The sequence below is a fragment of the Zingiber officinale genome, unplaced genomic scaffold (assembly GCF_018446385.1).
Source record: "Zingiber officinale cultivar Zhangliang unplaced genomic scaffold, Zo_v1.1 ctg134, whole genome shotgun sequence".
NCBI classification, from domain to species: Eukaryota; Viridiplantae; Streptophyta; class Magnoliopsida; order Zingiberales; family Zingiberaceae; genus Zingiber; species Zingiber officinale.
Genome location: NW_024589830.1, coordinates 225,100 through 241,229, shown reverse-complemented (window position 1 = coordinate 241,229; position 16,130 = coordinate 225,100). Strand labels below are relative to the sequence as shown.

The 16,130-nt window shown below is 35.2% G+C and overlaps 1 protein-coding gene across 3 annotated transcripts; it reads left to right on the top strand.

Moving 5' to 3' along the window:
- The first annotated feature begins 472 nt into the window (after nt 1-472).
- Nucleotides 473-15,980, top strand: LOC122036156 (B3 domain-containing protein Os07g0679700-like). Of its 3 annotated transcripts, none has more exons than XM_042595390.1 (13): nt 473-858; nt 986-1,122; nt 2,724-2,805; nt 2,901-3,002; nt 4,540-5,246; nt 5,353-5,449; nt 5,680-5,854; nt 6,848-6,924; nt 7,093-7,494; nt 11,804-11,853; nt 12,344-12,457; nt 13,800-13,867; nt 14,986-15,980. In XM_042595390.1, exons 2-13 carry the CDS (start codon nt 1,007-1,009, stop codon nt 15,774-15,776), a joined length of 2,781 nt encoding a protein of 926 aa, XP_042451324.1. In that variant the 5' UTR covers nt 473-858; nt 986-1,006; the 3' UTR covers nt 15,777-15,980. The 3 variants fall into 3 exon arrangements, with proteins under 3 accessions (XP_042451324.1, XP_042451325.1, XP_042451326.1); XM_042595391.1 differs by having other exon boundaries at nt 986-1,157; XM_042595392.1 differs by lacking the exons at nt 473-858; nt 986-1,122 and having other exon boundaries at nt 2,724-2,800.
- Nucleotides 15,981-16,130: the final 150 nt, after the last annotated feature.

Below are 16,130 nucleotides of genomic sequence, written 5' to 3'. Positions count from 1 at the left end.
GCCGGTGGACGTCGTATAAACAATTAAACAATGGCTTGGTTGGAGAGGAGTACAAATCCATGGCATCGTTTTCACACGCACCAGATGACTGACTACCTGCAACCCGCCTCATAATTAACCCTCCAACAACCGCCGCCACCTCCACCTCCGACCGGCGTCAAGTCCAGTCATCTAGACCACCAGGACCACTTCTCATCGACGGCCTAGATCGCCTCAACCCCTCCACTGACGGCCACGAGTCACTCCCCCGTAACTGCCGCAACGCCGCCTCCTGACCAATTCCCTCCCGGTTTCGTGCACACCCGGCATCATTACCCCCACCACGTCGGTGTCCACGTCACCAAGCCCGATGCACAGCGCCCGTGCTTCCGCTCGAGTGCCGTCACCGCCCTCGGGGGCGGTAACTCCACCGCGAATCTTGCGGTTGAGATCGTATCATCAGAGCGATTGTGACCGTTAGAGGGATTCCGTTCGCGTGGCGTTCGTGCACAAAGGTGGAGGTCTTTTTCTCGATTTCCTTTCCTCCTCGCGGAGAAGACATCGTGATCATCATCGCTAGCTGCTCCTCGCTGGTCCATGCAGAGCTCTATCTCTGTCCCTCCGCCTCCTTTCTCTATCTTCTCTTCGGCACTTACTAGCATCGCCGCCACAGTTGGATAGCTGAGCTCCTTAACCGAGTTGGGAGGAAAGGGAGGGAGGTGATCGGGAATACAAAAGTGAAAGGAGGGATCTTTCTTTGTATCTCGACTTGCAAGTGGGAATATAGATTTTTGTTGACTCCTTTCTCGCCGCTAACTGTTTTCTGAGCTCTGACCGACGGGAAGATGGGGTTTCCGTGAAGACCAGGAGCAGTGATCGGTAAGAGAAGCGAAAGGAGGGATCTTGTTCGTGTGCGCTGAGAGTGTTCTATTAGCTTCTTTTCTTAGTCTAATTTATTCGTGTCTGATTTTAGTTAGGAGAATTGGTAACTGACCTTTAATTCCAGGGTGATTTGGACGAGTCGGAGATGGAGACAGGGAGGTGCATGAATGTTGCTTGTGGGGCGACGGAGCCTGGGGGAGAGTGGAGGAGGGGATGGGGCCTGAGATCAGGGGGATTTGCTTCTCTATGCGTCAAGTGCGGGTATACTTGGCATTTTTTTTGGGTGATATTTTTTGGTATAATTTCCATTTTCAGTTGTTGTTAGGGTTTAGTTTCTGAGTTGGATAATAGCATCTAGTAGAATTACATTGGAGGTAGTTTCTTATTGTGTTTACTGAGCATTTGAAATCAAGATTGATACTTTCCATTTGTCATTTCTGGATGCATTTGGATTGCCATGTCCGTGATTAGATTTTCCATTACTTTCCTTTGTAATTCCCGTTAACTCCATTTTAATGATGTTTTCTTGGTGTTAAATTGGTCATTGCTAGACTACTGTTTATTACTTTTATTTGCGAAAATTTGCTAATGACAGTTTCAAACTAAAAAATTGTTTTTTTTTAATAAAAAAAATGTTGAGAATTACATGTTTGGAGCTTAATATTGGCATGGCTGTCCGTTTTACTTTGATTGATATATGTGAATGGATTGATTACCTAGGCTTTTCTTTGAACTTTTTGTCCATTGTAACTCCACCAAGATTGTCAAGGATATTTCTGTGATAAGTTTTTCTTGTCAATCTTTAGTGCACATGCTTGTTTCCTATTTGTCTATGATGCTTCATAGGATAGTGTATCAGACTTATTTGTAAAGCTGACTAGAGTAACTATTAATTACCCTTTTTTAAGTCTCGTATCACAGTATACATATGTATTGGCATTTAATCCATGTAAGGTTAGAATTGTACAATAATCTGTCAACTGAGGTGTTGATTTTTTTTGTAAATTCGTGAACTTAAAAATAAAATAGCAAGGCTTGAGTTTTTTTTTTGTCATGTTGAGAAACAATTTTATAGTGGCAGTCATAAATTCATAAATATACTAAGTTGGGATCTTTTTGGTTATCTCATAAAAAGCTGTAAATCACAAGTATCTTGGGGTCAGCTACATGTATCTTATCTTCACATAAAAATATTCTCTTTTTTTTGTCTCTTTGTAGAATCTATATTTATTTCAGTACAAGAATGCAACATGAGAAGGTTTGCTATCAAGGGCGAATCTACATACATTCGAGGGGGGACACCTGGCCCCCCTCAATTTTTTTTATTAATATTCAATAGTTTAATATATTTTTGACTTAATGCTTGTATGGTTCCGTACATTGAGAAAAATGTTTTTAATGGAATTGACAATGAATCTATTATGCAACGATTTCAGATCATGACTTCTCATCGTGAACAATTATAATTTCAGTGTAAATTTTTTTGAGGTGTATTTACTGACTGTTTTGAAATTATATATCCCTGGCTTCGCCTCTGGTTGCTAATTTGTGTGTCTATTTGTTATTTTGTCAAAGAGAAGGTATTTATACAAAAGTGTCAAGTAACTGACACGATTCAAGAATAACTTCCATATGCTTATGCTCTAAGTTTCAACTTAAGAAAATTAATTTACGGCCTGTTAATCTTTTTTTATATGGTTGTTTATGTTATATATTTATGAACATATCATGGAGATGATAGCCTTTACTTACAGTGTGATGCTTAATGCAATCTCTACACTGCTATTTCTTTTTCTGCAAAAGTAATAAGAATAAGAATAAGAATCTTATTATTCATCTGTCGTGCACTCTTTGATAATCAGGATGGCATATGAGCAGTTAGTTTTCTGTGACATTTTTCACCAGAAAGAGTCTGGGTGGAGGGAATGTTGTTCCTGTGGTAAGGTATTATGCACTCAAAAGATTGGACATACATTTCCAATTTTTCTGGTTGTCAAATGTTTCTGTATTCTGAACGTTGTTATAACTGTTATTTGCAGCACTTACATTGTGGATGTATTGCTTCAAAATCTTTCTTTGATCTACTCGATACGGGAGGAGTTCAGTGTATTAGTTGCATAAAGAACTCAGAAGTTACTCTTGTAAGATTATATCTTTCACTAAATCACATAATTTACTCTAATTATTATTGAAGCTTTGTTGTATGCTCGGATCTTAGATTTATGCTACACTCTCATATTCATATCTCATAAAGAAACCAAGGTTTGTATTATGAATAATTTTGATAAATTTTTGAATCATGAATCAACATTGAATCATTTATCATAGGTTTCATATAAAATTAGAAAATATGTCAAGAAAGAATCCTATTTTATTTACAATAGTTTTGATATCCTATAACATGGAAAATAATATATTCTACTTAATACATGTTGGCAAAAGGCGATTCGCTCGCCTCAGCGCCCTCGTCAACTCGTCCCAGGACCAACATGGAGGAGGTAAATTACGAGTGACTACTAACCTTTGGAATAGTGACTAACGCATGAGGGAGACATTTACCTCGACTATGTCGAGATTTGAACCCTAGACCTCATGGTGGTAGCACTTCATGCGCTAGCCACTAGACCGTCCTGAGAGACGGTCTAGCCTTACTAGCCTTTGTATTCTATTTAATACATAATATTATAGATAGTGTAAGTTGACGGTGATTCATAAAAAAAATATATAGTGTATAATACACTGGTGACAATGTACAAACTATTATTATTTCATTCTATTAAGAATTGAAATGAAATTTCCAATGTGAAATTTCATCTTTGAATGCCTCTGACATAAGAAAATTATTTGCAACTTCGCCCTTGCTATGACTCAAATTCTTGATAGCATTAACCTAAGTAAAAAATAGAAGTTCTCCTACATGAAAAGGAGGAATGAAGAAGACTTTGACGTCTAAAGACCACTTCTTGTATCTTATTGTTGACTTTAAGATTCCATTCACTTTGCCTTAGTAGTCACATAAATATATAGTGTTAATGATAGCCAAGGTGAATATGACACTTAATAATGATTGGGAAGAACAAGTCACATAGATATACAAAATCACAATAAAGGTAAAACTTGTAGCGGCTGAGAAGTAATGTAATGTCAAAATTATGCTTCTTTCCTCTTTCGACAAAACATGGTTGCCCTTTACCTCTTTATCTCCAATTATCTTGATGTCAGCGAGATTAGGGAGAATTCAACAATTATTTTTCTATGCCAAAGCATTTAGGATGTGATTTTTCTATGGTTGATTTTATTGCAATTATTAATAGAATGAAATTACAATAATTAAGCATTATGATTATTATTTTTAGTGTGAATCAACATTAACTTACACCATTATATATTCAACAACAACAACAAGCCTTTACACCATTATATATTATGCTATTAAATAAAATATTATATTGTTTTGCATAATTATAGGATATCAATAATGTTACAAATGATGTGTAATTCCTTTTTAACATATTTTGCACTTATAATCTGAATCTTTACTATTCATGAGTCAAACTTTCAATGGGGAATTCAACATTGATTTTTCTATGCCAACACATTTAGGATATGATTTTTTATTTCTTATTTTATTTCATTTAGAAAGCATTTTATGGAGTATTGTGAATATTTTTCTTTCAGATGTCCAGTGGAATAGTTCAAAACTTTGTCTCTCAAAACCATCAAAGAGTACTAGCTCTTCCAGATAGGACTTTGAAGGAAGATACTGATTCAGCGATAACAACTCATGCCTGTGAAATGTCAGCTAATCCTGCTCATTGTAAAATTGACGGAGGAACTTTATCAAAGGGAAAATACCCGAGTAAACTGGATCAAGAACATAATGAATGTAGAACCAGATCATTTGTGCAAATCAAAGCAGAGCAAAATTCACCTGATGTTGTGATTACAAGTTTGTCAAACAGATACCAAGGTCCATTGGCCTCCCAGATCTCTCCAATGGATGAGAAAGCTTTAATGATGGATAAGTCTGTATGTGAATCATTATCCCGAGGATGTATTAATATAAGCTTGGGAAATGCAATCCAAGTTAGCAACAAAGAAGTTTGTAAAGTTGCAGAAAGGCCATTTCTTTCCCTTCCCATGACATGTTCAATATCTGAAGAAAAGGATGAAAGAAAGGCACTTGCTACCTTTCAGCAAATGCAAAGGTCTCGTTCCCTTATTGTGAAGTGTCCTAGGACAAGTAACCAACCATTTTCAGATTTATCTAAGAACTCACTTCCATATATGCGAGTTGCAAGGCCACCTGCTGAGGGCCGTAACCAATTACTTCCACGTTATTGGCCAAGAATCACAGACCAAGAATTACAACAAATATCTGGAGAGTATCCTTAACTACACGATAGTTTTATATGTTCTTTCACAAGTTAATACACATTTCTTGTGTATCAAATATCTCTCTCTTTTACCTTAATCTTCTATCTGTGAAAGTTCAAATTCCACAATAGTGCCGCTATTTGAGAAGGTTTTAAGTGCTAGTGATGCAGGTCGTATCGGGCGCTTAGTTCTTCCAAAAGCTTGTGCAGAGGTAATATTCAGATTTGCTCGATTTGCATTAATATTTTTTTTTTTTTTGACAGATCCTATATAAAATGTGAAATGCTCTGTGTTCTAGATGCTAAGAGGATCAGTTAAGAGTGTTACATTTGCACATGTTTATCTAGATACAATTAGCTTAGTTTATCTAGATATTTAATTACTCATATTGTTTTCATATGTTTCCTTTTTGACATTTGCTTCATTGTTCTTTCTTTCTAGGCATATTTTCCTCCCATTTCTCAACCAGAAGGTGTTCCATTGATGATACAAGATACAAAGGGGAAAGAATGGAATTTTCAGTTCAGATTTTGGCCAAATAACAATAGCAGAATGTATGTTTTAGAGGGTGTTACTCCTTGCATTCAATCTCTTCAGCTGCAAGCTGGTGATACAGGTTATTTCTTGCACACACTTGATATTATTCTGTCTAAAGGCTATAGATAATCATAATCTGGTTTTCCAAGTTAATTTGGACAATGATATTTATTTGAGGACCTTCGAGCCTCCTCCAAGTATGCATTCTCAGTCGCTCCTACTTCTTGCTCTTTTGAGCAATTGACGCCTTTTGTAAGCACGAGTGGATATAATATGAAATAGTTTCATTTCAGCCATAGACCAAAATCCTGTCTCAGGACGAGTCTTTAAACTTTGACTGACATGATATAAAATGATATACTAGTAAAAGAATCAATTTTCTATTTTGATACATGATTTTATATTAAATTTAAATTTGTTGCAATTATGAGTATGCAATAATCACTAGAGATGTTTAATTAAGCATCGTTATTCTAAGCGTAAAATTCTAGTGCAAGATTGCATCACGCTCATTGGTAATTCAGATTCCTTTCCAATTGTTTGGTTACTATGGCAAAGATTATCCAGAAAAAATGAAAAAAGGTTCAAGTATGGGAATCAAGATTACCCCTTCAAAATTTCTGAAATTGTTTCTTTAAACATTATTTGTGTCTTGTTGCTTATTTGTTAATATGTGTTGGTGTTGAAGGAAATCTTATGATGTAACACTCAAAGGAAGTATGCATTTTATAAAAGCAAGCATGAGATGGTCCTCAAAATTTAACTTTTTTCTAAAATAAGAAATAACACTTGTGAAAATAGGATGTGCTATATGATGTATAGCTAACAATTTGGGTGCAAGTGACATTGACAGATATGTGGAAACAGAAAATTGATGAAACTTACAACATTTGAGATTATATGGGGGAATTTCTCTTAAATTAAAGGTGTTCTTTACAAGATATTTGTAGCCACTCTAGTTGACTCAAAATTTAGAATTTTGCTGGCACATACACTAAGTTATGAAAATGTGTCTGACAATGAACACTATTACAACAAATTAATTTGTCTCATGTTCCATATCATATTGCAGTGACTTTTAGCCGAATAGATCCTCAAGGAAAACTTGTGATGGGCTATCGGAAGGCAACAAACACTATTCCACTACAGGTAAGAAACTTGCGTATATTGCAAATTCCTGGTAATAATGGCCTCCTATTATGTCTTTCGGGTTTTCTCTTGTCCTCATTTGTTTGGACTTTAGAGAGTTATTAATCATGCTCTATATTGAACATTTTCTCAAGTTTGACGAGATTTATTCCTTCTTTATTGGATCAGGACTGTCAGATTTCTGCAATTACTAATGATACTTTTGGCAATGAGACACTGTTATCTGGCATTGATGAGAACATGTCCATAGCAAATGGCTATTCTGGCGTTCTTCCAACAATGAAAGGAGTTGTAGATCCATATTTAGCATCTCAACCAGAACATCTGAATCAATCTGATTTTGAAACTAGTTGGCACAAGGGAGGAAGGCCATTTGAAGGATTGCTTTGGCAGCCTTTGCAAAGTAGTAGCAGAAACATTGGTTCCAAATCTAAGAGGTTGCTCATGGATACCGAAGATGCACTGGAGCTCAAGATGACTTGGGAAGAGGCTCAAGAATTGCTTCGCCCACCTCCAAGTGCTAAACCTAGCATTGTCACAATTGAGGACCATGAAGTTGAAGAATATGAAGTAAGTCAAATCTATCAAAATGCTTGGTTAATATTGTTGCATGGTTATTTTGGAATGTTATCTTCACAAATAGATTCCCCCATGTTTTCTGCAACTTCTGGTTCAAGTTGATAATGTAATGATTGCTAGGTTCAGATAGCTCGTTTTCATGTTTTGCCTACTTGGTTGAGTATCTTTATTTTTCATAGGCACAACTCATATATATCATTGCTTTTCTATATTTCCACTCCCCCCTAAATATTTTGGAGTAGCAATTTTTTTTATATGTATATATCTTTCACACGTAACTATATATATGTGCTGAACTTGGATGTCACTTCTTTGATGTCTGTATGAATCCTTGGTTTTTATATATCATTTCTCTTGTTTCGTGTCAAAATTTGCTGATTATGGCCATATTCAATTGAGAATTTCCAAGTGGTTGTTACTCTCCAAAAACAATGAGTAATTTTACCTTTACTAGATTACATATACACCCCACAACTGATGTCAGAAATTATGTTGCCAGTAGTATGCTGTTTCTATTTTCTCCAGGACTATTGACATTGTTGATTGTAAAAGTTAGCTCATCTTGATCTGGATTGACCAAGTTGCATTGGGACTATACATGCTCGAATTTTGATAGAATTTTGTTCATGAGTACAAATAATCTTATTTGTATTCATGTTTAATGAGTACAAATAATCTTATTTGTATTCATGAGACCATAGTGACAGAAAATCAATTTGGGTTCATGCTTGGAAGGTCGGCAATAGAAGCTATACATCTCCTTAGACAATTAATTGAAAAATATCGGGAGCAAAAACAAGATCTTCACATGGTATTCATTGACTTAGAAAAAGCTTATAATAGAGTCCCAAGAGAAATTATATGGAGAATTTTAGAAAAGAGAGGTGTTAGTGTAACATATATGACTCGAGCACATGAGCATAAGATGAGAGTTGCGAGATGAGGATGTTAAGGTGGATGTGTGGACATACGAAGATGGACAAAATAAGGAATGAGAGCATTAGAGAGAAAGTCGGAGTTGCATCTATTGAGGACATGTACTTAGACGACCAATAAATGCTCCAGTTAGGCGATGTGAAACTATGATAAACATGCATATCAAACGAGGAAGAGGAATACCAAAAAACACTTGGTTAACAACAATAAAACAAGATAAATTTTATTTAAATATAGATGATGATATAATAGGAGATAGAGCTCAATGGTGCAAAAGAATTCATACAGCCGATCCCACCTAGTGGGAAAAGGCTTGGTTGTTGTTGTTGTTGTAGTATTCATGTTTAATGAATAGTGTCCTCCATGTTTCCTGTACACTTTCAACTTAAAGTGACAATGTAATAAATTAGCTAGTTACAGACTATGTAGTTCTGTTTGTTCTCTTGTTTGGGTAAAAGTTAATGGAGCATTTAAAAAAAATAAATTAAAGGGATCCTTTTTTTCCCAAAAGATCAAATGGGCACCCCGCCTGAAGTGATCTATCAAAATGCCCTTAAACCCATCAAATGCATGCTCTACTGTCTAATGTGCGCACCTAAGTATACTCATGGCCATTGAAATCTGAATAGATAGATGCACTTTAGGAGACATTGGAGTTAACCAAACGAATTAAAAATAACCAAAATTACTATGTGGTTGCATAGTAGTTTGACTGAAGCTGCTACATGTCAAAACCGCATGAACAAAATTATCACATTCTATTTATTTACATTTCACTTTTTTTTGAAAAAAAATAATTTGCTCCTAAATTACAGAATTTGTTTCACTTTGATCTGTATTATTTTTTTTTAAAAAATACATTTTGTGATAGCTTTTTAAATTCATCTTTTCTAACACACGCACATGCACACGCACACACACATTAAAGGGATCTGTTGGGCGTCACACATTAAAGGGATCTGTTGGGCGTCCACGCTGGGCTCCTCACGTGGGTGCCTGAGTGTATATATATATTTCAATTTATAACTCATGTAAAATCTTGAAAATTTTGTTATAAAATTTATATCACTTTTCTCTTTATTACTTGTACTAAAAATTTTATGGATTTCTATAATTTTTTAAAAAATTTACAACTCATTTAGGTGCAGCATTAGAGTGATTGATCCTTCGGTCTAGTCTTTTTTGGGCAATTGGTTGATGGATTCTAGTAGATTTTAGACAATGTGTGTGCTTTGACTTTTTTAGGAAAAAAGGCACTCCTTGACAATTCAAAAAAAAAAAAAAAAACTGCCCTATTTTTTCCCTTGTTTTGCCAACTTGGTTATCTGTATTTTTCACAGATATTACACATACATAACATTGTTTTTCTAGATTTCTGTCCTGCACTATATGTTTTGAAGCAACAAATCTTTTATAGGTATAACTTTTTCATGCATATGCTTATATATGTATGCTGAACTGGGAAGTCACTTCAGTTTTTTTATATGATTTCTTTTTCTTCTCAAAACTATACTGATTATAGCTATATTCAATTGTGATTTGCTGCTGGTGGTTCTCTCCCAAAATTGTGAGTAATTTTACCTTAGTTACACATATAGTCTGCTACTCATGCTAGAAATTATGTTGCCAGTAGTTTAATTACCTGTTGCAATTTCTTTTCGTTGTATCCACAACAGTTGACATTAATGACTATCAAAATTGTTCCATCTCAATCTGTATAAGCTGAGTTGGATTGGGCCCAAACATGCTTGTATGCTTTTTTTATAACATCCAATATTGCTACTTTGGGATGACTTAATGAAATGATTTTAATAATGGACATGTCGGAGTGAAAAATGAAGAAGATGAGAGGGTATATGAGGGTTATGGGTTAGGAACGAGAAATGAGGAAGGGAAAACTATATTAGATTTTGCTATCAGATGACTTTATATTAGCCAATACGTTTTTTTAAGAAAAGAGAAGAACACTTAGTCACGTTCAAAAGTGGGAATAATAAATCACAAATTGACTTTCTTATGGTTAGGAAGAAGGATAGAAAGATTTGTAAAGATTGTAAGGTCATCCCTAGAGAAAACTTAACTACCTAACATATGTTAGTAGCGTTGGATATATGCCTCAAGCATAATATCAATAGAAAAAAAATATATACGATTCCTAAAATTAGTGGTGGAAGTTAAAGGATGAGAAGCAAAATATATTCAAGGAGAAGGTAGGAGTACAAGCATTAAGTGAAATATATGGTGATTTTAATACAACATGGGATAAGATAATATTAAAGTTGAAAATAGTAGATAAGAGTGTTCTCGGTGAGTTAAAGGGACATGCACCAATTATTAAGGAATCTTGGTGAGAATGAGAAAATACAAGAGAAAGTGGAGTAAAAACGAATAGTTTATAAGGAATTATATATTTATAAGAACAGGAAAATCTAAAAAAAATATACAATAGCCAAGAAAGAAGCTAAGAGAGTAGTGAATGAAGCAAAAAAAAAAAAATGAAACTTTTGAACGATTATATCAAAAATTGGATACAAAAGGAGGGGAAAGAAACATTTATAGAATAGCTAAAGTGAGAGAAAGGAAGACAGGAGATCTTATCCAAATGAAATGTATTAAAGATGAATGTAATAGGGTACTAGTAAACGATGCAGAAATAAAAGAGTTGTGGAAGAGGTATTTTCATCAATTTTTTAATGAAGGTTTAGATGATCAACTTAACTTAGGTAATTTAAGTAGGTCAAATGAGCATAGAAATTTAAATTTTTATGAAATAAAAGAGTTGTGGAAGAGGTATTTTCATCAATTTTTTAATGAAGGTTTAGATGATCAACTTAACTTAGGTAATTTAAGTAGGTCAAATGAGCATAGAAATTTAAATTTTTATCGTAGAGTTTAAACTTCAGAAGTAGAACAAGCTTTAAATGGGATGCAAAACCCGTTGGACCAGATGATATTCCGATAGAGGTATAGAAGTGCCTAGGGAAATAAGGTATTGAATGACTTACAAAATTATTTAATGATATAGTTGGAGATAGAGCTCAATGGCGTAAAAGGATTCATATAGCCGACCCCACCTAGTGGGATAAGGCTTGGTTGTTGTTGTTGTATCCAATATTGCTACTTGTACTAATATTGACAAAGATGCTGACATCTATATCTATATGGTATTGTACTGGCCTTTCGTGGACAAAAGCAAAATATCTGAATTGACCTTGGTAATTCTTTAGATCTGATTTGTAATGAAATTGTATTTTACTTTGGCACAGTTTGCCATCCCAGTTGTACAAGCTTGATTACTTCTAGGACATTGTTTTTATATAATGAAAATTTTCCTACCACTAACCCCTTTCCTGCTTGGCTGTAGGAACCCCCAATTTTTGGCAAGAAAAGCATTTTTACAGCTCGATCTTCAGGGTAAGCTTGTTATGTTGTGAAAGAGATATAAAGACTATGATCCGCTAGTTGGGACTAACATCTGCTAGATAAGAAACTAGTAAACTTAGTTAAAAAGGACCCAAAAAATATAACCAACTGGCAATACTTTGAAACACATCTTTTTGCATGTATCTGCATGTGCCATTAGTGGATAATTGTCAAATATCCTTTTCAACACTTAGATACATATTTTATTTAATGATCATATTTATCTGAGTTATCTTGTCAAATCTGCTATGATTCTGGTGTAAGCCTTGTAGCCATCAAAACCTTTTTCACCTACAATAACTTATGATGTTAGATCATAAAACAAATGGGATAAGTTGATTATTCTTATGATGCTAAAGAAAGCTCTTAACACATTGAAATATAAACTATTCTATTATTGTAGTTCAACATTCCTTCAACTCAAAGCATTAGAGCAAATGGATTTTTATGCATATTTTTTTCTCTTCAAAATGTCATTTAGAGAACAAGATCAATGGGTTCAATGTGATGATTGCTTCAAATGGCGCCGTATACCTGTAGATATTCTTCTTCACACACAATGGAGTTGTGTTGACAATGTGTGGGACCCTAAAAGGTAACAGGCAGTTTTTCAACTGGTATTATTCTTATTATGTAATGCCTTATTTGGCCTTGTATTCATATTTGGTTTATTTATACAAGATTTGATTAGGTATTATCAACAACACAAAATGTTTGATCATGATTCTCTAGATTATTTCATGTGATTGTCCGTATCTTGATGAATGAAAACACTAGTTTTTGCAACAATTGCTTAAAACTAAACTTAAGTAAATAATCTCCTATTTTAGTGGTGGTTCAGAACAACCCATGCATCACCTCTCATGCTCATTTTAAGAACCTCTATACATTGCATCTACTTCAATGCCCCCCTCACCGTGCATACCAAGTTGCTTTCCCTAGATTTGCAAAATCCTACTCAACAGTTGCTTTCCCTAGATTTGCAAAATCCTACTCAACTGCAGCCACAACTGTAGGCCAATCCATTGCAACATCTTCAGAGTAGAAGATTTAGTTAAAGGTTTGGATGGAGGATTTGAATATGTTTAGTATAACTAGCATCCTAGTTTGCTCTCACATAGTTATGGGCTAATGTAGGAGATTATAGAGTTAGTCAATTCTCTCATTTGGGAGGGTTGTGATAATTTGGCATTAGAGTGCATCCAATTCTAGATGTGAGATGTTTGAAAAGAATTATCTGAGTGTGGGAAGCCTTAAGAAGGGTGACTATAATATCCTAATTTACTTCCACATAAAAAGTTGTGGGATAGTAAGGTGGTTTATAAACTTAGATGAGTGAACTATGCATGGTTTGAAATCTCATACCATGTCAAATGACATGATTGGAATATATAATTCTGAAATTACTAAAATTCGATACTACTCGGCACACACAATGTCTTTTGTGTCATTATGTTAATCGTGCCAATGAGTACATAGGTCAAGATAAATTGAGATAAAGTTTTTTTTTTTTTGTAGTTTGTGTTCATACAAAGAAAACATCAAAATTGTACTAGTTTAGATGGAACAAAAAGTTTATTGGTCTTGTCTTTTTTTTCATTTTCTTCTCCAATTTGTCACCGGCACTGGATATCAGAATGTTGGTATGATACTGAAATAGTATTGTCTTGGTCAAAGATCAAAATTGTAGCATGGTTTGACATTTTGAGCCTTGGAACTACAATTAAGTGGGAATTGAGCATTTCTTGATTCTGTTGCGCTTAAAATGGTTAATGTGTTAGTTCTCTCAACTTAACAAATTTATATTAGTTAAATTTTGTTCTTGCAGTCTGCAGCTTTAAAAATGTTATACATGCTCGTTGGTATTTTTTGTGTCCCTTGGTATTGACATTATTTCACTATCACTTAGTGACTCCTACCTGAGGACACTCTTGCAGGTCTTCATGCTCTGCACTTGATGAAATGAGCCAGAAAGAAATGCAGCTTCTTCTCAGGCAGTATGAAGGTTTGCATATTGTTTTAGAAAAACACATTATATAAAAATAATGTTATGGTGTTGCTGAATGAATTGTACTAGTTTTTTTGACTTTTTTTTATTTCATCCAACTACCTACTTTCTATTGATGCTTGTCATGGACGTTTCTGCAGTTTATCTGTTTGTTAATTACCAATTTATATATCAGTTATAGCCCTCTTTCTATTCGGTACATGGCACAAATTTTTATTGTCCAATGTCATACACGACAATCCCTCATTTATATATCAATTTGTCCGGAATGCTCCTCCTCTTTCCCTCTCACTCAAGCTCACACCAATATTTGATCTTGAAAGTTCGCAACCTCCTAATCCTCTCTGTTTTCTACTCCTACACTTCAGAAAGAGTGAGGAAGAGAAAAGAGGGAGGAGGCAGAGAGGAGAAAATGAGAAGAGAGATTGGCTAAGGGGAGAGAGGAGAAAGAGAACTGATGCTTTGCTAACGATGAACATTAAAATAGATTTTGTGTATCTCAATCAACTGTTCATCTACCTGTATCAAATAAATTTGATGAAGCAATCAGTTATATATACTTTTGGATGTTCATGTACAATATTATGACAAAAGAAGTTCGAAATTTGTATCCACACAGAAAGAGTATAGTTTGCATACAAGTTTGGATTTTGGTAAATATCATTCTTATCTATTATATGAAATTGATTTCTGGGGCTGTACTCTGATGCATGTGTTTCATAAGAGAGAGATCACAACACACATTTCTGCCTTGTGTGGACATGCATTGAACTTATCTAATTTTTATGTTTTACAATTCAGCTTGTTCTTTCTAGATTGTGGTTATATTTGCTAATTTTATTTTGTTCTGGTGTGCCCTCATTCAGTGTACTCATCTCGTGCTATTTATTTTTTATTTGGAAAAAGAAAAGTGTCACATACTACCTGGAAATCTGCAACATATCAGTTCTTAAATACTGGCATTTTAAATTTCTCTTTGAAGTTGCAGCTACAGAGATACTGAGATGCTTAGGGAACCAACATATATAGATGCTTCTATTGAATGTTTATTCATTTCATTCTTTAAGGTACTATGCCTTCTAATTTGTTCTCTTATACTTTATTATATAATACAGATTTCCAACAGCAGAGTACCAGTGCAAGTTGGAAGCGTACTTCATCAGAGCTAGCCGCGTCTAGCCTTGATGCCTTTGCTGCTGCCGCAGCAGTTGGCGATGTAGGAAACCAAAGCATGACTACATATTCTACTACTACTAAACATCCGCGGCATCGTCCAGGTTGCACGTGCATTGTCTGCATCCAGCCTCCCAGTGGCAAAGGTCCAAAGCATGATCCCGCATGCACATGTAATGTCTGTATGACAGTGAAGCGTCGCTTTAATACTCTCATGATGCGGAAGAAGAAACGCCAATCCGAGCGCGAGGAAGCTGAGGCTCATAAGAAGGTTGCATTGGGGGGCAACAAGGAAGAAGCTGAAGGAACTAGCAGCTCTTCAAAGGGCTCTCAACTCCCAGAGCTCCACCAGGAGAATGAATTTAGCCATGTGGGTAGCAGGACTGTCATTGAAAATTTTGATTCGAGCAAGGAGGGTATAGACTTGAATTGTCACCCTGGGCGTAATGACGATTCGCAGACGGCAAGTCCACAACATAGCATGATGAGCCTTCTCCAGAATGCACAACTCCCTCTGGAAATGTATCTGAAGCAAAATGGACTTGCAAGCTTGGCAAATGAGCAAGGTAACCAAGAGAGCCCCAGTTCATTTGTTCATGAAATTATTGGTGAAACAGAGGGAAAGTTGATGGATGAAGGCAATTTTAACTCTGCAAACAAAGAGCAAGGTGCTGGTGATGACGACGACGAAGGAGATGGTAATGCAGAAGCAGATGCGAGTCATACATCATGATTATGTTCTTTGTGACAGTCAACATAGGACGCAAGTTGTAACCCTCTTTTCTTCTTTCCAGTTGCCTATCATGATCTGAGCAATTTATGACAATTTTCAGGGTGATATCTTTCATACTTCTTGAGCACATGTATCTGTTTTCTTCCTCTTAACACTGTTTGTATTTTATGAGTATCAGGAACCGGTTTGATCTCTTGAGCTAAACTTATCCACATGTTTTGGACTTGGGCCAAGCTTAGACATGCCTAATACATTTTTTTTCTTGCTAAAATCACATCGTTTGTGAATAACTACATTCTTATAATATGAACCTAGTTAAGTAATACTCTGATACCTTAATATTTCATTCTTATA

What these genes read in the sequence shown, in the direction of transcription:
- LOC122036156 (XM_042595390.1), top strand. Translation starts at nt 1,007, where the DNA reads ATGGAGACAGGGAGGTGCATGAATGTTGCTTGTGGGGCGACGGAGCCT. An exon ending in CAAACACTATTCCACTACAG is followed by an intron (nt 6,925 to 7,092) that starts GTAAGAAACTTG and finishes TTATTGGATCAG; the next exon opens with GACTGTCAGATTTCTGCAAT. An exon ending in TTTACAGCTCGATCTTCAGG is followed by an intron (nt 11,854 to 12,343) that starts GTAAGCTTGTTA and finishes AATGTCATTTAG; the next exon opens with AGAACAAGATCAATGGGTTC.